The sequence below is a fragment of the Arvicola amphibius genome, chromosome 9, assembly GCF_903992535.2.
Source record: "Arvicola amphibius chromosome 9, mArvAmp1.2, whole genome shotgun sequence".
In the NCBI taxonomy this organism is placed as follows: Eukaryota; Metazoa; Chordata; class Mammalia; order Rodentia; family Cricetidae; genus Arvicola; species Arvicola amphibius.
Window position 1 is genome coordinate 74,980,651 of NC_052055.2, and position 24,578 is coordinate 75,005,228.

The window sequence follows — 24,578 nt, forward strand, 5'->3', positions numbered from 1 at the left end:
TTGCTCTAGAGTGCTGGGGTTAAAGGCATGTGCCTAACTTCAGTACAGCTCTTAATGCTGAGCCATCTCTCCAAGCCTTCAAGTTTTCACTTTCTTTTTTCTCTTTCTATGTACATCTATTAAGAGGTTTTTTAAATTTTAATGTTTGCAGAAACAGTTCATGTAAGAATTTTAAACTCCTGGTTGGAAAGTAAAGTCTACATGTTTGTCTTATATCAGTGGTAGTTGTTTACTCTTTGTATAATAGGTCTTGTGGAATAGAATGTGAAAAGCTAAATTTTTGGTTTAAGTTTTTGTTTTCTTTCTTTAGTAAGTAAAGAGTAGTATAGAGATGCTAAAATGGTCACAAGGCAGGAAGTTAGCAACTGTCTTTGATTCTTCTTACTTAATTTGGCAATCTTTGGTGTTCCACACTTAGCTCTATCTTCAGTAGTTGCAAATTTTGGCAATTAAGTACAAATTCCTTACTGAGCAGTTGCTACATCCTTAGAAGTATGCTAGACACATGTTCTTTGCTAGCATAAAGGTGTCATGGCTGGCAGCAAATGGCTTCTTACAAACATTTCAAACAAAATTAGTTTCATATACTCTGTATAATTTTAAATGGATTTTCTTAAGGTAATTTGATAATATTTTTAGTGTACATTTGTTTTGACTATGATTTCTGCCTGTACCTTGAGGCCAACTGTGAAATTTTCTACTGATAGAATCAAGTTGCCACTCAAAGGCTTGTTTTTTGTTTTTTTGAGCGTTTTCAATTTGGGGATTTTAAAATCTGTTCTTATATAAATGTTCTACCTCTCTTGTGAGTTTTGGGTTGAGTACAACCTGGGGCTTGGCATTAGGCTAGAGCCTGGTTTTTAAGTCTCAGAAAATGTAAAGTTAGGGGATGAAGAGATGATGGTTCAGTGGTTAAGAGAGTATATTGCTCTTGCAGAAGGCCTGAGTTCAGTTCCCAGCATCCACATTGGACAGCTCACAACTCCCTGTAATTCTAGACCCTGGGGATAGGAAATCCTCTTCTGGCCTCCCTGAGCACTGTATTCATGTGCACATAACCAACACAGCCACAGTCATATAAAATATCTATCTTTTCAAAAAAGAGAATGTTAAACATACACAAAACCTTACTGAGAGGTCCATTATCATTTAAATAATTTGGCTTGAACTAGTGTAGTTGAAACCATGCTGACTTTGGTGTTAAAACTGTGGTTTTTCTTTAATAAGCAGGTTTATCCCCCGGATCATTTTTCTTGCTTAACTTGTAATCAAATGAGCCTCTTTATTCTTTGTCTTCCTGGACAACGGATATGGAGGATACTGTGAATGTTTTGTTTCTTTAGCCCCTCCATGTTTTTAAATCCATCTTATTCTTTTTCTGCTTTGATCTATGAAGAACATGATTTTTTACCTCATTTTCATAATTTAAACATTTTCATAATATAAACATTGGTGTGTGTGTGTGTGTGTGTGTGTGTGTATATATATATATATATATATGTAGATGCTCTTAAAAAATAAGAGAAAGTCATTCCTAGAATATTTTTTTTTTTTTTAGTTTTATTTTCATGGTATGAAGTAATTTCAGTTCCCTTACCAGTATGGTCATATATATATGCACACACACATATGAATCAGCACTACAGATGGTAGAGCTGTTAGTACCTGTGCTTTAATTTCGTTCTTTTTTCAAATGCTTCATCAAAAATTAGTTTTAAGGAAAATCTCACTGTATTACCAATTATTTATCAGTTAACAGTCACTTTTCTAAAATACTAAAGTTTAAGAAGCAAAAGCTAGCATTAAGAACTTTCTTAGTGTCTCTGTCTCTCTGTCTCTCTCTAAAATGAGAGTTGTCACAGATTGCATTGAATTACATTTATAGTGAAGAATTTAAAGATACTGTTTGCTATTTGGCACTTTTTTATTTTAAAATGTCATAAAATTGAAATCACCTTGATTACTGCAGTGCAGCAAACCCTGGGCCTTGACTGGAGGATGGTGCTGGTTTAGTTACAGCTGTCTTCTGAGATGTGAGGACTTTGGTTCGCACCCTTGGCCTTTTACAGTGATAAGCTGTCCTTTTAGAAACTGTCTTGGTATTGTAATATAATGGGCTTAAAAATCTTAATGTATATTGAAATTAATAGTAATTGAAAATTTTTTTTGAAAGACAAAGGAATAAATTTAAAATAAGTACACATTTTGTGTAAGTTCAGATAACATTGGTTGCTAGACATTGATATGCTTCTATTCATCTACAACTGTTCCTTTTTTTCCTGCTTTGTAAAATAATTTTTTTGGTTTAGTCTTTTTTCTAGACATTCCTATCCTTGACTTTTCTTTCCAGATTTTGTTTCCTAGCCTGTTTGCCATGTTTCCTCCCTTCTTACGTGTCAGGAAATTATCCTACCCTTCTCCATTTTGGTAAGATAACAATTTATGAAAGAAATCAAAGTAGTATATTCAGTATAAGTAGGTGGTGCACACAATCTTTTTCTTTGTAACTCTGCTAAAAGTGTACGTGTTTGTTTGTCTATTCTAACCCTTTTGGTTTTCCATTTTAAAATAAATTGAAGTTCATTTTTAAAAACCTTTCTTGCTTATAATTTAAAATATTCTTTTGGTAATATAGCTTCAAAAAATTGGCAACCACACAAATCAGATTTTCTCCTACAGTTGGTGTATCACTTGGCTCTTAAAAGCCTGTCCTTGTCTTCCTTAGAACATACAGAAGTGTAAGTTTCTGTCAGAGTGACAGATATGCTTGTTAGAGTTGATGACTTTATGCCATTTTCACAGTGTCAATCCATTGTTAATTAATCTTGCATCACTTACAAAGGCTCAGGTATGTCATAAATCTAAAATGTGCACTATTATCTTTTATTTGATATTATAAATGGAGAACCTGAGAGAGTTTTAGAATGGTAAAGTTGTCTTGGTGTTGTAACCCTAAATTGGACATATGAAGGCATTTTATATGAGTATATTGTTCTTTATAAACTTACATTTTAAAACAATCTACCCTTTCTGTTTCATTTTATTTTAATTTATTCCATATTTTTCTGTTTTGTTTCTCTTTTTTCTCTGCAAGTTGCTTAAATATGCATTTGAAAATTATTTCTTTGGTCAAAATGCTAGGGTTTTACTTTTCAGAGTTTTCCCATAGGTCACTAGTGCACATTGATCAGTTTACCATATTTTTATTCCAATTATTTTTCTTAATATATTTATAAATAGAATGAGATATATGCAACATTTAAACCAGACCTTCTAGATTATGTAATTCATTTCCACTAATGTTGTTTATCTCTTTCTATGGTTTGCTATATTTTATAATTAAAATTATCAAAAGACCAGACAATTAAACTGATTGTTTTTAATTGTAGCATCGGTTTTGATATATTTGTCCAAGGTAGAACACAAAGTAATCTATTAAAACCTTAATAGTAAACTAGTACTTCAGTTATACCGTGAACATTTCCAAAGTGATGATTCTTTTTACCTTGTGTTTTCCATCTCTTAAATGAATATTCTGTAGATTACTTTGAATATAAAGTTTGATGAATTAAACTTAAGAGGTTGACCATGATGAGTACATTTAGGTCTTTTATAAAGAAACATCAAATCATTTTATTTGGACATGTAAGTGTCTGTTAAGTTTTACAACTGTCAGACAAATTGTAATAAGGAAAAGCAATCTTCTGGAAGATTGGGATATTTTGACTGTGGGTAATATTCCTAGTTTTTTATCTGAGCTACAGGAAGTTAGATCAATCAGGGCAGTATCAGGAATTTATAAAAGATTCAGTGCTGTGTATAGACATCTGAGCTTCAGAGGAATCACAACTTGTTTAAGGTTTTCTAGCTGCTTTACAAACCATTGTTTAAAGGGTATGAATTACCATGTATGTCTTATACACCCTTAAACACAATTACTTGGTCAAAGGGCAACTAACCTTTGATGGCAGAGAAACATATTAGTGATCTGTGAAGCACTTGCACTTGTTATCTTACTTGCCTTAGATATAAAACTAGCTTATATTCTTACGTCGTACGTTGAGGCCTGACTATAACATCCGTATATATTCATGTAATTAAATCATAAGTTCACTTTACATTGAGAATACATAGAAAGCAATAGGGTATCAGATACAGTGTAGTCCTTCAAATTTTTTATTAGTCCATAGTGTAAAGTTTAAAATATTGGACATGTAAAATTTCTCTAAGTTATAATTAATTGAGAACTTAAATAGGTTTTTAAAAATGTGAGAATTTCAAATCACAGTTTTTATTCTACTGTAGTTCGTGGTACAGAATTTTTCCTGTAGGAACGTTGTTGAGCTGGAAACAGGTCTTACATGGTTTAAGGGATCTTGACTTTTTTTTTTTTTTAAGAGCATGGATGTTGTTTTCCAAATGCATATATAAAGCACTGATCAATTTGTGAGCTTTTTGACTTAGTGGTGCCTTTTTTCAGTGTAAGAAACCAGAAATACTATTCTTTGCTTTTTAGAAGGAGTAACTCTCTTAGTTGGTAATACTCATTTTTATTTTAGATACTGTAAATTTTGATGACATAGCTTCCTCAGAGAACTTGTTACATCTCACTGCAAATAGACCCAAGATGCCTGGAAGAAGGTTGCCTGGCCGCTTCAATGGTGGACATTCTGTGAGTTCCCCTTACTTTAGGAAAACGTAGACAGAAGAGAACGAGCGGATTTATAGCCACATCTAATTTTAAAAGATGAAAGACAGCTTTGTGGTTCTTTAAGAAAATAGAGGAAAAGAGATATGATCAGTTTAATAATAGAGTCTTGCATGGAAGATTCCAGAGTCAGCAAATAGAGTTGTCTTAAGACCACAGTCACAGAGCACAGGGCCAATGGGGAGCAGGGACTTTGTTCAGTCAGCACAGCAAGGGCAGTGAGGAAAAGTGAGCAGCAGATCCATCCGGGGAAGGGGTACTCACCCACCTCTTGGGATTCCTTCTCTTCGCAGCTGAAGAACTTCTTTCCATGCTTTCTGTTGTTTGGAATGCAGATCTACTTCAGCGTTATTATACTAGTTCATCCGCACAGCATAACTTTAACATTACCTCGGTGGAAAAAGCTTTGTTTCTGTGAGGAAAGCTGGTTTTGCTCTTCAGATATCAAAATATTACTCAGACTGAAGTTCTGTGACATCTTGTCCAGCCGTGAGCAGTGGGAGCAGCAGTAGCTAAGTGGTGGGAGTGTTGGCTGTATTGTGCACGTGCTTCTTAAAATTTCCTTTTTATAAAATTTGTGTCTTGATTTTTTCTTTTTATGTTAAACATAGCCAACTCAAAGCCCAGAAAAAACATTGAAGTTACCAAAAGAAGAAGACAGTGGCAACCTAAAGCCGTTGGAGCTTAAAAAGGACACAAGCGTCTCTTCAAAGGTAGACCACTGTGGCCTAGAGTTGTTAATTTTTAAGATGTGTTATAGTCATCAATCAGGAAATTTAAGGCGTCCTTTTAGAAAGATTATTTTCTGTCTTCTGCCAAGAAATAAAGTAATTCTCAATTATTAAGTTTCAGTCACATCAGCTCTTTTCATAGTAGAAGCACTTAAAGAATGCACTCTGTGTTTCGTTATTTCCAAGGCATAGGTCTGTACATTGCTTCATTCTCTTACTGAATATACACTCTGGAATTAGTTCACCTAAAATAATTCGGGGGTGGGGCCTGTTTTATTTTTATTTTTATTTTTTTTGAGATAGGGTTTCTATGTGGCCTTGCCTGGGTCTGTCCCTTCATATGTTTATCAGGCTCCCTCAAACTTGTGTTGATCCTCCTGCCTCCACCTCCATAGGTATGTAGGATTGTGCTCAACTCCCAGAAAATTTCAGCCTAATTACGTTTGAGGGTTAGCAGGTTGGCAATCATGATTTGTTTATTCATTCTTTAGTTTGGTTCTTGGCATTCTCTTAAGCATTCTGCATGTGCTGGAATGAGTGGCAGAAGCATCCATCTCATTTCATGTTTCTTTTCTAAAATTAATTATTTTCATTGAAGATAGTTTTGTTATGAATTACATATATAAGTAAGGTTAGTTATTTTCATTCCAAAATATTTGGCCACTTCTTGAATTAATTAAATATATTTAATCTGATTTTCTATCTTGTCAGCAGTCTCTTGAAACTTTTCTAAAAATACTGATTTTAGTAAAATCATGTGGACTGAACTAAATTCTTCCTAGTTATTTTTAAGTGAGGCTTTGGATATTTGTAACAGTAAAGATTGAAACAGCACCTTACTGTTGATACCGTTTTACTTGTAGATGCTCACTAGGCAGACAATCCATTAGATAAGCCAGTGGTTATCTCCTTCCTTTAAACAAATAAAACCACTATATTTCAGATCATTTTTTTATTGATTATTCACACACCCCTCTGCTCCCCGCAATGAATATACCAAACTGCTTTTAGAATTTAATTTTTACCATTTACCTTTTTAAAAAATTTTTATTCTTTGGGAATTTCAGATAGTACGTTTTGATCATATTCTTGTCTTTCCTCCAACTCTTCCCAGACATGTACACACCCACCTCCCTTCCTACCAAACTTCACATTTTTTCTGTCATAACAAAATCATTGCAACCCACAAGAAAACAAGAGTCCAGTTTTTGTTGTCCAACTACACCTGAGCATGGGGCTTGCCCTGGAGTGTGGTCCAGAAACACCTAGCTTCACTCCATTGTGAAGCTAAGTGTATCCTAGCACCTGTTAATTGCATATAGCATCTTTGCCAGGCTGAGACTATATGCCCCATCTGCCCTGAGCTGGGATTTTGTCTGGCTTGAGCTTGTACAGGTCCTGTGCATACTATCCAGTTTGTATGAGTTTATATGTGCACCTGCCCTGTTGGGTCCTGAAAACTCTTCCTGTCTTTGAAGTCATCCACCACGTCAGGCTCCTATTATCTTTCTGCATCCTTTTCTGCTTAGGTCCCTGGACCCTGAGGGAAGGGGTGTGACATAGACATCCCATGTAGCACTGAGTACTCCAACTTTTCTTATTCTCTGCACATTGTCTATATATGGGTCTCTGCCTTAATTGCCATTTACAATAGGAAGCTTGTCTAGTGAGGTTTGAGTGATGGTCCTAATCTGAAGTTCTGGTTGGAACTCACAGTCATGCTGTAAGCAGTCCGCAGCTAGTGCAGTGAGTCCCATTTACCCTGAAGCATAGTTGAAAATCTTTTTTCTAAAATGCTTGAAGTCAGAAATTTGGAAAATTTTAGATATGTATTTAAATGTATTTTGGGGCTGGGATTCATGAGTATACATAAAATTTATTTGTCTCATGTAATTCCTTACCTATATTTAAACATGCTTGCAGTTTGAAGCAAAGTCTGGTGTAGAGTTTTTAAGGTTGAGGATTTTCAGATTAGGACTGCTTAATATATACTTCATTCATTGTTTGTATTCTTTTTGTAAAAGTATCGTGACCTGGGAATGTAGCTCAGAGTGCTTGCCTAGCATGCCCTGGGTTTAATCCCCAATAATGTATAAACTGTAGTCTCAATACTTGGGAGGTGGGGGCAGGAAGATTAGAAGTTTAATATATGAGGATCTGGAGCTACAAGCCAGCCTGGACTACATGTGGACCTGTGTTAAAAATGAAAACCAGAACAAAACATAATCTTCTGAATTTAAATATAATATTAAATATAAACAGAAGCATAATGAGAAAATTTTTATGTTTTTCAGCCATCTCTTTCTACACCTTCAAGTGCTTCTAAAGTAAATACATCTGCTTTCCTAACTCCATTAGAACTCAAAGCTAAAGCAGAAACAGATGATGGGAAAAAAAGTTCCCTGGATGAACTTAGGGCCCAGATTCTTGAATTACTGTGTATTGTAGAGGCACTGAAAAAAGATCATGGGTAAGTAAGTCTTATTTTCTCCTAAGCCACCCCTCCTAACATGTTCAAAGACTTCTTTTAGTTGTTGTTATTGGAAGGTCTAATCTCCTATGTAAACATTTTGTTATAGCACTCTCAGCAAAAACCTTGATTGGAAAACTTGTTCCAGTGGTTCAGTTCTAGAAGGTCTCTATGTACCTGTGTGCTTAGCCAGGAGTTAGCCAGGCACTGATGTCAGTCTTGAAAATCCTGAGAAACCTGCATTGGCATTTTTGGTAGGATCCAGATCTTCATACTTATCTCTTAGAGGACTTTGACCCCTGTTTCTGCTAGGCTTACATTAGGTGGTTACAAAATGAATGGGTGCCAACTCACAAGAGATCGCGAAAGCCCTTCTGTGAACTCGGAAAGTATTTGTTGTTGTCTGTTAGTGTTATGGATCGAGCTCAGAGTGTTGTGCTAAGGCCCTCTTCTACTGTTGGCCTGTGTCCACAGCCCTGAAAGTTTTTGATATGGTATATAGTAGACATGCCTAATTAAAAGTTTGAGTTCTGAAAGTTCAAAAAGATGCCCTGTTGTAGAATCTTGCGTGTTTTAATGAAGAAATCAGGATGTAGAAGTAAGCCTATTTACCTGACAATTGCAGTTCTTCAGTGACAGAGCCCACACTCAAAACCATGTTTCTTTATTGGTTTGCACATCTTTTCACCTATTGATATTTTAGTTATAGTCTTGCAAATCCCATAAATAAATCAGATGAAAGTCGGCTAATCTAATTAAAAAGAGGATGAGCATGCTCATCCCATCTCATCATCTACCTTTTTTCCCCAAAGGATTTCCTAGACTAGGATATTCGATTTATGCTTAGACCCTGAGTCTAATTTTAACATTTCTCTTTTAATTTGCACAACGCATAGAATTCTTTATGAAAGGTGGTATTATCAATAGAGCCTGGTATAGTGACGAGTGCCTTCAATCCCAGCACTCTGGAGGCAGATGTAGGGAAAAATCTTTTAGTTCAAGGCCACCTTAATTGACACAGTGAGTTCCAGGTTAGTTAGCCCAGGGCTGTGTAGAGGGACTCTACATCAAATAACAAAATAAAAGTAAATTAAACATAGCAGATGGGGGGGGGGGCAAAAATTTTATTTAAGATAACTACTGGAAATATATTATTTACTGAATATATTGTGATTATAGAATTAGTCATTTGATATGTCAGGTCTTTCTTGAGTACATTGATTGATCTGTTTCGGAAAGGATTTCATAAATTCTGCACTACACATGGTAGAAGCTGTATGCTCATTCCCCTACAAATGAATACTTCCCACCAGTTATAAAATTCTCCTGACTTGCAAATTTTGTTGTTTTATACATTGAGTACCAGGTGTACTGATTTGAGACAGTGTATCACGTAGCCCCATCTGGCCTTGTGCTCTCAAATTTATTATCACTTTAACTCTTAATTCTCTTGTCTCATTGTCCCAAGTGCTGGAATTACAGGTATGTGCCCCCATAACTAGCCCAAATTTAGGATTTTTAATGAAGTAGCACTTGGCATACATAAATTGCCTGTATGTTCTCTTAAATTATCTGTAGAATGAGTACAATAGTTTTTATTATGTACAATTACATATTTTAAAAATCTTTCCAAAGATTATTTCAGCATCTCAAATTTCTCTGGAAAAATGAAGGTCCATGGCAGGGATTTTTGTTGTTGTTGTTTTATTAAATCTGAAATCATAGAGCCACAACAAGAGAAGGAATAAACAATACTTACTGGTATACTAATTGAGAAATGTACAGTGTGTCAGTAATGAAGAATGATTGTGGCTACATGAATCAGTATCGGTCAGTCTGTAAAATGGAAGGTGGGAACAAATCAGAAATATACATAGTGTTACTCCTTGTATATAAAGTTAAAATATGGAACCAAGAAAAAAAATACTGTTTTAAGATATATTTGGGGCCAGTGAGATGGCTCCAGACGACTAGAGCTTGGTGTCCAAGACCTACATGATGGAAGGAGAGAGCTGATTCCCCAGTGTCGTGTTCTGCTGACCCGGGGGGGGGGGGGGGGAGGGCGGGGGGCTAGTTAGGTTTCTGTTGCTGTGAGGAGACACTACAACTCTATAAAGAAAACATTTAACTCGGGGCTTGCTTCTAGTTCAGAGGAGAGTATGGTGGCATGTAGGCAGAGGATCTAACAGGCTTCCAACAGAAGATGATGTGGCCCAGATTAAAGGTGTGCTCTCCAGCTTCAAGGTCTAGCTTAAAGGCACATGTCATCCAGCCTCCTCCAACAAGGCCACACCTCCTAATAGTGTCACTCCCTATGAGTTTATGGGCCCCAAATACTTTCAGGCTACCACAGAGAGGAAGAGAGAAAAAGAGACCGTGAGCATGCAACATCTGTAATTATAGATGGTTATGAGCCACCATGTGGGATCTGGGAATTGATCACAGCTTTATTTTATATGTATTTTTCATACATGAGTGTGTGTGTCTATGTATGTAACTACTTTGATGATGTCTACCTCTCCTCTTATTACCCCTTTCTAAGTCATCATCCTTTTCTCAACTACATCATTCATTTCTCAACTACATGCCCTTTTATTTACTCATTTTTAGTAACTCATTGGGTCCAATTAGTACACAAGGGTCAAGGGTCATTCACTGGAGCATAGACAAGCCATCGGGCCAAAATCTTGAAGAGAACTGATTGTTCTTTCAGCAGCCGTCAATTGCCAGTAGCTCCTGAGCTTCTTCCTTGGTGAGGCTGTATTGGTTACTGAGAAAAACAAACCCTTGCTTTTTTTTTAGTGACAGAACCAACACCCATGTCCATTACATAGTGGAGGATGACCTTGAACTTCTGATCTTGTCATTACTTCCCAAAGTTGAAGATTGAACTGCCAGGTCCAGGTTTTTATGTTTTCTTTAAGAATATTTTTCAATAGATTTTGAAAAATAATAAAATTTATTTTTTATGGATGTTTTGTCTACTTTATCATTTGTTTGCCTGGTACCTGAAGAGGCCAAAAGAGGGCATTGGATCTCCTGGGACAGGAGCTTCAAACAGTTGTGAGCCACCATGTGGATGCTGGGAACTGAGCTATCGTCCTCTGGAAGAGCAGCTAGTGCTCTTAGTACCTGAGCCACCTCTCCATCCCAGTTTGCAAGAATTTTTAAGCTATTTATCTGTGGAGATAAATAAATTTTATCTAGGAAATGTTAAAAGGCAAAAAACTGAACATGTCAATTTAGAAATTTACTGTAGTATCCTAGTGATGTTATTAGGATGTGAGTTCTCCTTCCTTATTTTCTGTGACCCCAGAGCAACTAGCCAATAAAACACTAGATATTCAAGTATCAAATAGCAGCTTAAAGTGAAAAAATTCAGTCAGTACTCTATCTAATTTTAGTTTGCTTACTCTATGACCTCTGGATGGATTTCTACTTGGTAAATAAACTACTTATACTCTTTTTAAAAAAGAAAGAACGAAAAATAAAAGTAAAATTTAACAGCTTGGATATATTTCAAAACAGTTTCTGGAAAAAGAAAAAACACAACACAAAATAAATACAGAATTACTGTGTAGACATGATCCAAAATACTTACAGAAATACTGTATAGAAAATATATAAAAAATACTATATAGAAATACCGTATAGAAAATGTAGATTAGAAGGAATTGAAAAAGTGACAACATGAATTTAAAAATATAGATTATTGGCTGGAATATTTTAGCTTGGGGAATTTACTGTAATATTTAGTTGAAAGCAACAGAGAGGAACTTGAAGTTCAGTTGTCACTTTGGCATTTATTTTGCGTGCTGGAGTGTCCAGCCTATAAAGTGTGTAATAGGCGATTATGGAGAACTGCTTTTAAAAGCCAGGTATTATTTCTGTATTTGTCCGTAGCTGTTTTGAATTTATTTATTCATTTATTTTGTTTTTTTTTAAAGACAGTTCTCTCTGTGTAGCCTTAGCTGTCCTAGAACTTGCTCTGTAGACCAGGATGCAGGGCGGTCTCAAACTCAGAGATCTGCCTGCCTTTGCCTTCCAAATGCTGGGATTAAAGATGTGTATCACCATTGCCTAGCTTAATTTCTTTATTTCAGATATATTGTCACTCTTTTGGTGATGTTTTTTCTAATTTAACTTTTTATTCTTTGTGGATTTCGCATCATGCATCTTAGTCCCACTCATCTCTCCACCCTTCCATATCTGCCCTCGACCCTTGTAAACCACCACCACCACCACCACCACCCCCGGAAAATATCAAAATTAAAAAAAAAAAATGAAAAGCAAAATCTTATCATGGAAGCTTTAGTGTGATACAGTGAGTTACAAAGTATACCCTTTAGTCCATATATGTTTACTTGCAAATGTTCATTGCAGTGAGTTCTGGTTTGAGGCGTCTGGTTTCTGCCATGCCCATGTGGGTGCCAGAAACCAACCCAGGTCTTCTGTAAATGCAGCCAGTACTCTTAACCGCTTAGCTATTTTTCCAGCCCCATCTTCCCATTTTAGCTCTTTTAATGCCCTACCCCACCTTCACACACCTTGAAACCGCTACAGTAGTAACTTTATATGACTTTTTCAGATGGTCTTTAGTGTTATTTATATGGGGAGGTATAAAATAACACCAAAGACATTTATTTTTATTATAATATGTTTCTGCACATGGTTGTGATTCCTACAAAGGACAGAGGAGGATATCAGATTCTGCTGGAGCTGAAGTTAGGAGTGGTTGTAGGGCCCCTCACATAAGTGATGAAACAACTCAGATTCTCTGTAAGAGTAGAAAGTACTGATTTTAATATTACATTGAATACTCAAACTAAAGAATTTGAAAAGTTTCAAATGAACATGGTCATTGTTCTCTCTCTCTCTCTCTCTCTCTCTCTCTCTCTCTCTCTCTCTCTCTCTCTCTCTCTCTCTCTCTGTGTGTGTGTGTGTGTGTGTGTAAGTGTGTGTAAATTACAGCTCCAGTTATCATCAGTGAAATAGATTGTTTAGCTGTGAATATGAACAGTAAACTTTGCCTTTAGGAAAGAACTGGAAAAGCTACGCAGAGAATTGGAAGAAGAGAAGGCCATGCGGAGTAACCTAGAGGTAATGCATCTCCAATTCTAGAAAGTGTGAGGTTTTGTGTTCCCTCTCTTCACTGTGTGGTTGGCTCTGCTACAGATTGTGCTTGCCTGCCTCAAATGAGCGTTTCTTTTTTGTTTTTTTGTTTTTTTTTTTTGTTTGTTTGTTTTTCGAGACAGGGTTTCTCTGCAGCTTTAGAGCCTGTCCTTGAACTAGCTCTTGTAGACCAGGCTGGTCTCGAACTCACAGAGATCCACCTGCCTCTGCCTCCCGAGTGCTGGGATTAAAGGCGTGCGCCACCACCGCCCGGCAAATGAGCGTTTCTTAAATCTACATTTCTTGTGGACTCAGTAACATTGTTTTATTCATGCAGTTAAAAAGATTGTTTTTCTTACTGTTTTTGAGAAGCACACATGGGGCTTTGTGCTTGCTAAGGAAAAAGTTCAGGTGCTGAGCTGTAGTCCCAGCTCAGTAATTTTTCTGAGTACTAACTCAGGACAGTGTGGAAAGCACCTGGTATCTGAGGGGTCTGAGTTAAATAAATGCTATTGTTTTCTTTGCGCTCTCTCTCTCTCTCTCTCTCTCTCTCTCTCTCTCTCTCTCTCTCTCTCTCTCTCTCTCTCTCTCTCTCTCTCTCTCTCTCTCTCTCTCTCTCTCTCTCTCCTCTCCCCCCTCCCCACCTCACCTTGAGGGGAAAAGAGGTTGTGTCACTGACTTCATTTGCCACTGGAGAGGTTACATTATTTTGTTTTCTGGGGATAGCTGGAAGTTACACTATTTATTTTAACTTTTCTCCTTGTTTTTCTCTTTACTGTGTTCTGCTGAGCCTTCTCTTCCTTCATCACTACCACCATCACCCCTCTCCTACCTTGCTTCATTACTTACCTTCATTATCTTGTCAGAGGATCAGAAAGTGTGTTTTCTCAACTTCCTGACTTACCCGAGGGCTACTTCTCAGCTCCATATCCAGTGTGCTTAGATATTTCAAGGAACAATGAGGATTATTACCCCTACTACACAGGTGAAACAGGGTCATGGTATAGCAGTGGGATGCAGCTAGAGTCATGGCCTTCATCCTTTGCCCCGTGGGAGTCCTTATCCTCCATAGCTCTCTGGGATCAGTGTATGTTGTCCTGAAGGTGCCTTATCAGTTAGCACAACTCCATTGATTCCTTTTGGCACCCTGTTTCCTTGTATGAAAATACTCATTCCTCCTGTGCTCCTGATAAGACAAAGCCTTTCTTGATCTGCTGTAGTTGTTTTCACTTTTTATTTGGGGTTCGTTTGCCACAAGACAGACATAGATAGATTTCACTCTGCTCCCTAAAAATGTCCTTAATTTTTCATCTCAGATTCTTTACCTTGGAATCGGCCTTTTTTGTTTGTTTGTTTGATTTCTTGAGACAGACTGGCCTTAAACCTACTACAATATTTCTGCTCCAGCCTTTCGAGAATACAAACATGGGCCACCACATCCAGCCTCAACCCTGTGCATTTTAGGTTATGCTTGCTGATGGCGGATCTAAGTCTCTTCTTCAGCTTCTGTTGCGTGTCACATTTTTTCCATTATCACCTATAAAAGGTTTTCTAGGTCCAGTGGCCCAGCGTTCTTTCTATTTTCTCTTTCCTTTCAAGAGATTTTTCCTTGTGTTCATGTGTGAGGGGTGTGTACATGTTTCAGGTTTTTTTATCCAGTACTTATTTCATGCTTGTATCATTTAGCATTGTTGTTCTAGCTAAAAGAAATAAACTACTTTCTCTTATTTCTGGCCATTTAGGAACTTGCACTGCTCTGTTTCCTACTGACACTCTTATTTAACAGTATTATTTTTTGCACTCTGGAGAATTAGATTTTGATGTTGAAATCAGAATTCATAGGTTGGAATGTGTGGCCATGTAGTACAGATAGTCTTACTTAAACCTTGCTAAAGGTATTTGATGTTGTACAACTTATGTTTTGTTTTTAGGTGGAAATTGCAAGGCTGAAGAAAGTTGTTCTGTCTTCTTGAGGTGGTGTGGACCCCCTGTTCTTAATGCTCCAGTGATTTAGGAGCAACACTATGAACTTATCTGACTTGTTAAGACAGCAGATGTGGTGTTGTGACGAAGAAATGAGAGGACATGAACTGTGGTATTACTGGAAAGTTAGGGAGTGTGACAGTTTTTATATATATATATTTTGTTTTGCCAATATGAAAAAAGAGGCCTTATTTCCTACTGTGCTGGGATAGCAAACATTTATGTTGTTTGCTTGAAAATACTACTGAATCTGTATAAAAAGGAATGAAAGTTCACAATAGTTTTTTTATTGAAACTTGTATTATTTTTAAAGAGTTCTATACTATAAATATCGTACTATCTTTACAAATAAGCTGTAAGATAAACTATTTGAGATGGACGGGTTAGCTTTATAGTAACTAGAATCACTGCTTTCCTGTAATACATAAGGACATAAACTTGTATACATGCACTACATACACCACACACACACACACACACACACACATACACACACACACACTTTTAGCTTCTTACCTAGGATTACACTGTTGTGCCTGTGTCTGCAGTGCTGTTTGTACATTCGTGGTAAAATAGGAGTTCCTAATTACGAGGTTCCTCACCCATGCATAATGAATCGTTAATGAAATAATAAAAGTAAATTAAACTTGTAGGGTGTTCTATAATGCTCCCACTATAGGATTCATTAAAGGAAGTTAGTTAAAATATACTGGATTAATCTTTGGGAAAATACAAGCTTTGTTCTCAATTCATGTGGCCTAAGGAATCTAAAAATGTCATGCTAATTCTTATTTGTGCCTAGACACTGCAGCACATGTTAAATAATGTAAGCACCAGCCTTATTGCTGTATTCTTGTGATCATTCTACAGTTTTAAATATTACTCATTTCATTATCTTGTATTAGCTCTTTGTAGCCTTCCCTTAGTTTTCACTAGTGATAACCTTAGGAAGCAAAGCCTCTAAACCCAGATCTTTTCAAAATTTTAGAATGAAGGTCCATATTGGGAAAGCTGTAATGTAAACTCAGGTTTTACAGACATAATTTCTCAAAATAGAATACACTAACTCCTAGAAATATTTTGGGTTGTTACTTATGTAAATGTTAAAAGAGTGTTAATATTTCACAAATAGTAACATTATGGGTTATGAAAATCAAATATAATTGACCATGTTGAAGATCATTTCAGAATGAATTCTTAATCATTTTTCAGCATCACAAATCAATAGTGGAACATCTTAGACCAGATCAGCCACATTCAGGGTGGTATGGCTCAGACCTAACGGCAACGTGTCTAAAAACAATGAGGAAGTGGATTTATTTGTTAAAAATCAAGTTAGATTTTAAAGTTTACTTTATTAATTTAAATGAATATCAGATTGAAGGTATCATGCTTCTTAAAAATACTTTTCCTTTACATTTTAATCTTAAGATGGAAAAATCTTTTTAAGTGAAATGTCTTGTGTTACTTCAAATAAAAAGAGAACTGAAGTAGAAAATAGTAGAATTGCCAACACAAAATCACACTTGATTAACTTCTGCGGACAGCATTAATTTTATATCAAGTGTGCATTTTAGCTTTTTTGGTTGTTTGAAAAAGGGTCTTATATTGCTTGGGCTGGAGTCAACCTTGTTATGTAGCAAAGATTTTAAATTTCTGATTCCCCTGCCTCTGCCCCCCATGTGCTAGGATGACAGCCACACCACTGTGCCTAGCCATTTTAACATTTCAAGTCTAAGCTCATCTAATGAGGGGTTATTGATGGACAAAATTATTTAATCTTTTAAGTGATTAGTCAAATGAATCAATTTGCTTTTTGTTAATAAACTAGCTCTTAATGACAGTTTTCAGATGAAAGTAAATGATCCTATCTTAGAAATCACCCCCTGCTTTCTGCACTGGAGATTTGTCTTCCCCCACAATGCTGGATGGAAAAGGTTCCAGCAGTTCAAGCTTTGTTATTTTCCCATTGAAGGTTATTTTAATACAAAAATAACGTAAATATTCAGCAGTTGGCAAGTGACTAGTGTACGCTTTCTGTACAAACATGTAGCTCATAGATGCTAATTAAAATGTAAAAAATTGGGAAAATAATTCTTATAGAAAAACAGATAACAGAAAACTGAATTTATGTGATATAAGCATGAGTAAGGAAAATAGAAGCACATTCCCTTATTGTATATTAAATTTGCACAGTTTGGTTTCTTTATGAACTATTATGTATCATTTATCTGCTTGGTGATCTTGGCCCTGGCAACACATATATTTTAATACTTGTGAGCTACTAAAATTTATTGGAGTCATGTATGGAGACTGCATGCTTGTAGGTTGTAGACTGAGGAAGGAAAGGACTGAGTTTAAGGCCAGCCTGTACGGTATAGAGACCCAGTGTCCGTTAGAAAGGAAACGGTCTTCCTTTGGCGGCAGTGATGGTGATAGTGCGTGCTCTGCACTCGCCTGTACGGTCAGAACGGCAGTGAGTGCTGCAGTGCACACCTTTGTCCTCTCGGTCAGAATAGAGAAGTCATACTGGCTTTGTTCTCCTTTTTTCTGTATGTCTGGTTTTCTGACATTAGCAATAGAATTTAGAAAAAAAAGCAAGCTTGAACTTACTAAAGGGAAAAAATGATTTCCTTAAAATAGTAATTCGCCAGTATTTGCCCTTGATATGGGAACTTTTACTATTCCTAAAGTTAATATCACAAAATGATAATTATAACTTCTATTTTGAGGTAAATCCTCCCCACAGGTATAAAAGACAACATTGAATCTATCATTGCCAAATTACTAGTGAAAATCAGATTTGCTGTTCTTTGAAACAATACTACTACGTTTCTAATGGGATTTCAATGTTATTTTGGTGTGCTTGTGACCACTAAGCTTATTTCTTACTATAAAGCTGTCAGCTCCATTGAGCTGTGCAAGATTTTCCTGGGAAGCTGGAAGGTGCAGAGAGAATGGGCCTGGTTTAACACTCCCTTACAGTGATCACATACAGGAAAACGCTCCAAGTACTCTGGATTTTTTGATGAATGTTTATGCTTACGTTTAAACTTGAAATGTATGAGCAGAATGAGACAATCTTTACAATCCAAATTGAGAAGTGTTACAGTTCAATGGCCTTGTGCTGTAGCAATAAAATGACCAAGTGCAATGACTTTAATAAAATCATCTTTCAAAAGTTGCTGCTATGAATATTTTTAGTTTTAAAATTCCTATCCTTGTGTAGCCTACCTTGCCTTCAGTAGCTATTAATGTGATGCAGTTGATGTTTGGACAATCTAACATTCCAATATATATATTCTGAATGTATATATATATGTATATATATATACATTCAGAATAATATATTCGTTTTTTTACAGGTGCTGTTAAAAAAGGAAATGAAAGCATGTTTTTCTCTAAAAGAAAATTAATAAAAAAGAATTGTATTGCTACTTGTATCAGTCTTTATTGGTTATTGTTTACCTTAGTTAACCATGACCAAGGCTACTTATAAATGACAGCTTTTGGCTCATGGTGTCAGAGAGTAGAGTCCATGATGGATGACAAGGCAAAGGCAAGGCGTAGAAACAGCTGAGCTCCTCACATCCTGACCCACAGCACTAGGCTGAGAGAGGCACCCACTGGGAACCCGCCAAGCCCATCCACAGTGACACCAGCTTCCAGCAAGGCCACATCCCCCAGTCCTTCACACAACAGTCTAGCTGGGGACCACACATTCAATATGAGCCTGTGGGGGCCATTCTTAATCAAACCACCATGTTGTTCATGATATGCTGTGTTTTTAAGGATGATGAGAATTATTTGTATTGCTTTGAATTTAAAAAAAAAAGGTAAAAAGAAAAAAGAAATGCCCAAGTTTTATAGCATTGCAAGAAGTTCTGACTGGCTGGATTTTTACAGAACTATTCTTAGTATCTCTTTCATTTGAAACTGCTTAGATAGTGCCTACCTCATAGGATGGGGGAGAATTTGAGGTTCCGTGAAGCACCTTGTAGAGCCCTTGGTCCAGAGCTAGAATGAAAAAAAAAATGGAAATTGCCATCTTCTTCTTCAGAAGTACTTTACAGTGTCGCTGTGATGCAGATGAGGTGAGGCCGAGAGACTTCTCCCTCTGGTTTTGAATAGAGCATTTCTTTCTTGGGGAGGGGTGTTGGCTACCCCGTTTGTGGGACAGAGTTGAAGATAGCTGCCCCTTCAGAGAATACTTAAATTGTTCTGCTTGGTCTCAGTCTGGGATTTTTCAGACTGGGAGTAAGAAAGGCTGTAAGTGTGCGAGCTCTTCTGAAAGAAGGAAGTTCAGTAGAGCATGGAGTTGTGAGGAGGAGCTAGGATTACCACTCACAACAGTCATTCTTGAGGCTTCAGGTGTACATTTGGCTCCCGTAAGCACATCTCATAAGCTTATTGATTTCCTAGTTCCCAGAGTCCAGATGATAAAAAAAAATGAACAGTAAAAGTCACTTAGTTTTAGAGTATGGCCAAGTATTTACATGGACTTGGGTTCAATCCCCAGCAGCAGAAATTTTGACAAAAAGAAAAGTAAAAAAAACAAGTTGTACATACCGTGGCTGAAAATGGGTCTCTAAGGTTGCTTTAAATGTTTGCTGGAAGACTGAGCATCCAGACTATGGGAAATAAATGTGCTGCTTCCTTTAAGTTAGAAATGAGGATTCTGAGTTTAAAATTTCAGTTCTGTCTTTGTTGTTTTGCTTTTAGGCTGAGGATTGAAACTCGATGCTTCACACTTTAGGCAAGCACTGTACCCCTGATACCCTAAAAAAAAAAAAAAAACCCTTAATGCTTTAGTTTTATTATGTGTGTGCATTTTGTAGCTTCACACAGAAGCTAAAGGAGAGCATTGGGTTTCCTTGAATTTATTGGCAGTTGTGAGTTGGCTGGTGGGAACCACTATAAACATGGGATTGCTGAACTGTTTCTCTGCTTCAATCCCAGTCCTTTGAGTCAGTGTCTCAAGTCGGCCTTGAATTTGAAACCTTCCAGCTTCTCCAAGTGCTGGGATTACAGGTGTCTGCCACCATGTTTGGATTCTGATTGCTTCCTTGGATCTGTCTAAATACAGGACAAAATTTGGCTATTTAGAGAAATGCTGAGCAAAGGTTGAGTCAGGTAATTAATTTATTATCTAATTCTACTTTGTGCAGATGATTTTTGTCTGAAGGTTGAATCACTAGGTCCAGTTCTAGGAAAAAAGCAGACACCAGCTTAAATGGATTGGTTCTATGACCTTCCATTCCACTACCATAACCAGTAATTTTAGTTTGGAGGCTAGTGGAATAAGTAATCAGCTTCATTGTGGCTGTGTGTGTATGTGTAAGTGTATTTGGGGGCAGGTGTATGTGTGTTGAGCCCTTTCTCAGGAACCATCCACCTTGTTTTTGAAATAGTGTCTTACTGAGCCTAGAACTCACAGATTTTCTGGTCAGTGAGTCAATCATCTCCTTGGCCTTTGTTACAGTTTTGAGAATATATTATTATATCTTGTCCTCATTCATTCCCCTCCCCCGTTCTTCCAGAACCACTCCCCTCTGGTTCCCTTTCTTCCTCCAGACAGTTCCCTTTATCATATCAGTTCTATTTATCATACATACTCCATTACACTACTTCCAAGATTCCTTCCTTCTCATTACCCCCGTTCTATTTTCAAGGCCTACACACATAGTATAAGATACTAAAGACAAATGTACATAATTTTAAAATCTAAACTACATGTTTAGAGATAAAATTCTCGGTCTGCCTAACTTTGCTTAGCATAGTGACTTCTGGCTCCATTTTCCTGCAGCTGTCACCATCTCTCTGTGGCTGCATAGTTTCTGCTGTGTGTGTGCCCATGAGTGTTCGTGAACAAAGTGTCACTATGTTAGGAGTGTCAGTGTGAATATTTGTCTCATCAGCTTCACTCTGCATCCTTGATACTTCAGCTTGCTGAATCGTACTAATGCTTTCTCCTTAAAATTATTAATTGAGGATACCTATTTTTAAATTTAAAATTCTCAGTTTCTGCTGATATTTTCTCTCCATTTTGCTAACTTTGTCTTTTGTGTTGGTGGCTTTCCCCTTCAGGGCTTGGACTGAATGAATACATGTGCTTTTTTGTGTCTTTTTTTTTTTTTTCAGGTTATTTCTCATTTTCACCAATGAGCATTTAAACTTTCTGACATTTTACTTGTTTCAGTCTCTTGAGTTTAGGAGTCTTACTGTCTTGTTTTTCATCTTTCTTGCATAGTTTATTGTTACATTGCAATTTATATTGCTGTTGGCTTGGGTCTCTTTCCCAGTTTTAAATTCTTTGAGATTAATTTTTAAAAACACTTTAAGCTTAGCAAGCACAGTTAAACTTAATAAACTAATATTATATTCATCTCATTTGTTTTTAACTGTCTTGAGAAAGTCCTGTGCTTTTATGTTTAGTTTTGTTTCCTGCTTCCTTTTCCTTCCATAAAACTTTTTTCCTTTTATCTTCTTTCAACCTTGTTTCTCCTCCCAGTCTCTTTCCTTTATCACATTCATTTACTACAAAAGCCTTTGTTAAAATCTCTTATGCCCTAGGAGGAAAACTTTGCAAATATATAACACCAAGATGCATATGACCCCATAACAATGAAAAACTTTAGTTAACTGCATCGTGAAGAAGGAGGAAGTATATTTAAAGCTGTGCTGATGAAACAGGCTCAGTGAATTTAAGTGGCTTGACCAAGGCCACACAGCTAATAATGGATGGAACTCCCATAGCTCTGAGTCCTGAGCTGGCTTTGAAGCCTGAGCTCCTAATCAGACAAGTTACTGACACCGCTCTCTGTGGATAATGGATAGGAAGGGAGGAAGAATGGGGTCTCCGGATTTCCTCTACTTCCACTTTTGCTCTTTATGATCCTCTGCAAACTCATTCTTCCACTGGTAGGAGAACCTCCATAATTTGTCAGGGTGATTAGCCATGTCCTTATAATCTGTTCAGATAACTCTGCATGGCATGCTCACACATAGAGCGATAGAGGACATTCTTTGTCTTTACAGTGCACATTTTTGTGAACTCAAATGATTTTCTGAGATAAAATGCTCAGTTTCTAAAAGGAAATTAAATGAACACTAGATGGCACTCAAGGCCCCACAGTTTTGGTGTGTCTTGTCGAAACCATGCACTTGTACGTAAAGCAACTGAGGGCTCCAGCTACTGATTGATTACCTAGATCTGCACACAGCCTTTTCATCCTCAGCCTGACTACGTCCCCAAGCGGAAATTTAACTGCTAGAGACATGGGCTTGAGGGCCTTTGAATCAGACCAATGTGGCTTTGAAAACTGGCTTTCAAAATTAATAACTTTCTATGTCCAGAAATCATTTCTCTAACCATTAAGATGTACACAAAAAAATTCCTGCTACAGTTTGAAGTCATTTCTTCTTATGCACTGGGGTTGAGTCCAGAGGGCAGACAAAGTGTCCTGAGGTCTGAGGAAAATATTCAAGTCACACAGCAGCCGCAGAGCTGTCTGGCTGTCCTGTTAGTCCAGTGGCGTGTTGGCATGTGTTGCCTTCAAGCTAAGACTTCCGCAGAGACTCACAGTTCTCCCTCCGCCTGTCTTGTCATCTCCCTCCGTTCACTGCCACACTGGGTCCTGTTTCTCTATCTCCATATAATGCACTTCTGCATCGACCAAGAGGAAATACATCTCCTCTACAACTCTGTATGTAATAACCTCACAATAAGGCATGCGGTATCTTCTTGGCGAGTTTTTGGACAGTGCATCTCGTGTTTTTCTGTTCCTTTCTTCTCCCTGGAACCTACAGTAATCTATCCTACAGCCCCGGGACGGTGACTTGTGGAGACTGTGGTAGCAGGACAGCACCAGAAGAAGCACATTTATTTGTTGATTTAATTCCAAGTAGGAAATAACTGTCATTTCCAAGAGGACATAAGTACTTGGGAGGCAGAGGCAAGATGGCCACCCTGATCTAGGCCAGTCAGGGCTATGTAGTGACACTGTGTCCCAGACGAGAAGAAAAAGTTATAAAAAACGAAACAAAACAAAAAAACCCAGTCCACATAGGACGTTGAAGCTTCTGTCTTGTGGCGATCCTCTAAGCAGAGGGTCACAGAAATCGGAAACAAGTCTGCCTTAGAGATGACATGCTCATCTAAGAGACTAGATATGCTGTGAGCTGTGTAGGAGGACCCAGAAAGGTGAGGTGACGTCACACAGTTTGCCACAACTAGTTAGCAGAAGTACACATCTCGGAAAAGTGAAAGCTCCCACATGTATCAGTTGGCCTTGGCTCAGAGCTTTACACAGGACTCAAGCCAGAGATTCTTAATGATATTTCTGGGATGCTGTGATCATTCATCTTCAATGTCAACTTGAAGGAGCTTGGAACTACCTAGCAGGCACTCCTCTGGCACGTGTGTGAGGCTGTTTCCAGAGATGACTGGCTGAGGAGGGAAGGATCAGCAAATATGAACATCACCATTCCATTGACTGGCGTCCCAGGACTTATCCAATGGAGACAGGAGCTGGACAGCAACTTTCATCCCTGTCTACTTCCTGATTGCAGATACGACACTGCCCTCTCGCCTTCCCTGCCCTGATGGCCTGCACCCCAATAAAGCCCTTCTTTCTTAAGTTGCTTCTGTTGCGTATTTTGTCACAGCCCAGAGAACAATGTTCAGCTATAAATGGAATTCTTTCTTTAGTTTTGCCAAAATAATCAGTGCTATAGTGGAAATGAGAATCAGAAAAATGAAGTAAAATTTTTTTTTCATTTTAGTTCACTACACAGATTTCTGGTGCTTTTTTATTCCACCAATGATTATACAAATAACTTGGACCAATTATACTTCCCTCACTCCAGACAACATCTGCGTTCAGATTTATGAATCTCCTGCCTTGGCCTCTCAGGTACCCACTACATGTCACATCTTTTTCTCCTCTTCTCTTCTCTTCTCTTCTCTTCTCTTCTCTTCTCTTCTTTTCTCTTCTCTTCTCTTCTCTTCTCTTCTCTTCTCTTCTCTTCTCTTCTCTTCTCTCTCTTCCTCTCCCTCTCTCCCCTCTCTCTCCCCTCTCTCCCCTCTCTCTCTCTCCCCCTCTCTCTCTCCCTCCCCTCTCTCTCCCCTCTCTCTCTCCTCTCTCTCTCCCCCCCTTCTCTCTCCTTTTCTTTTCTTCTTTAATACATGGTCTTACATAGCCCAGGCTGGCCTCAAATGCGATGTTGTTGATGATGACTTTGAACTTCTGATACTTCTGCCTCCATAGTCCATGTTCTGGGATTATAAGTGTGGGCCTCCCATGTTTGGTTTATCTAGTAGCGAGAATTGAACCCTAGGCTTCATGCATGCTAGGCAAGCACTCTACCAGCTGAGCTCCCCAGCCTCCCTTCGCTCTCCTGAGACTTCCCTCAGTCTGCACATGTCATGAGTAAGGTCACAGTGAGGCTGAGAAGGGCAGGGAAATGGAGACCAGAGGACACTGAATTAGAAAACATCCTCCCCACCTGGATGTATTGTCCTAAATGGAGTTTGTCTTGCCTTTTGTCTTTCTTTAGGATGAATTTTTAGCAT

General features: G+C 37.6%; 1 protein-coding gene across 1 annotated transcript in view; it reads left to right on the forward strand.

Moving 5' to 3' along the window:
* The window catches only part of LOC119823731 (CD2 associated protein), a 119,141-nt gene extending 100,953 nt beyond the window's left edge, over positions 1 to 18,188 (forward strand). Inside the window, 5 exon segments of the mRNA XM_042055758.1 lie at positions 4,560 to 4,672; positions 5,320 to 5,421; positions 7,734 to 7,909; positions 12,946 to 13,009; positions 14,953 to 18,188. Of these exon segments, the coding sequence (XP_041911692.1) occupies positions 4,560 to 4,672; positions 5,320 to 5,421; positions 7,734 to 7,909; positions 12,946 to 13,009; positions 14,953 to 14,994 (497 nt within the window). The 3' untranslated portion in view covers positions 14,995 to 18,188.
* Positions 18,189 to 24,578: the final 6,390 nt, after the last annotated feature.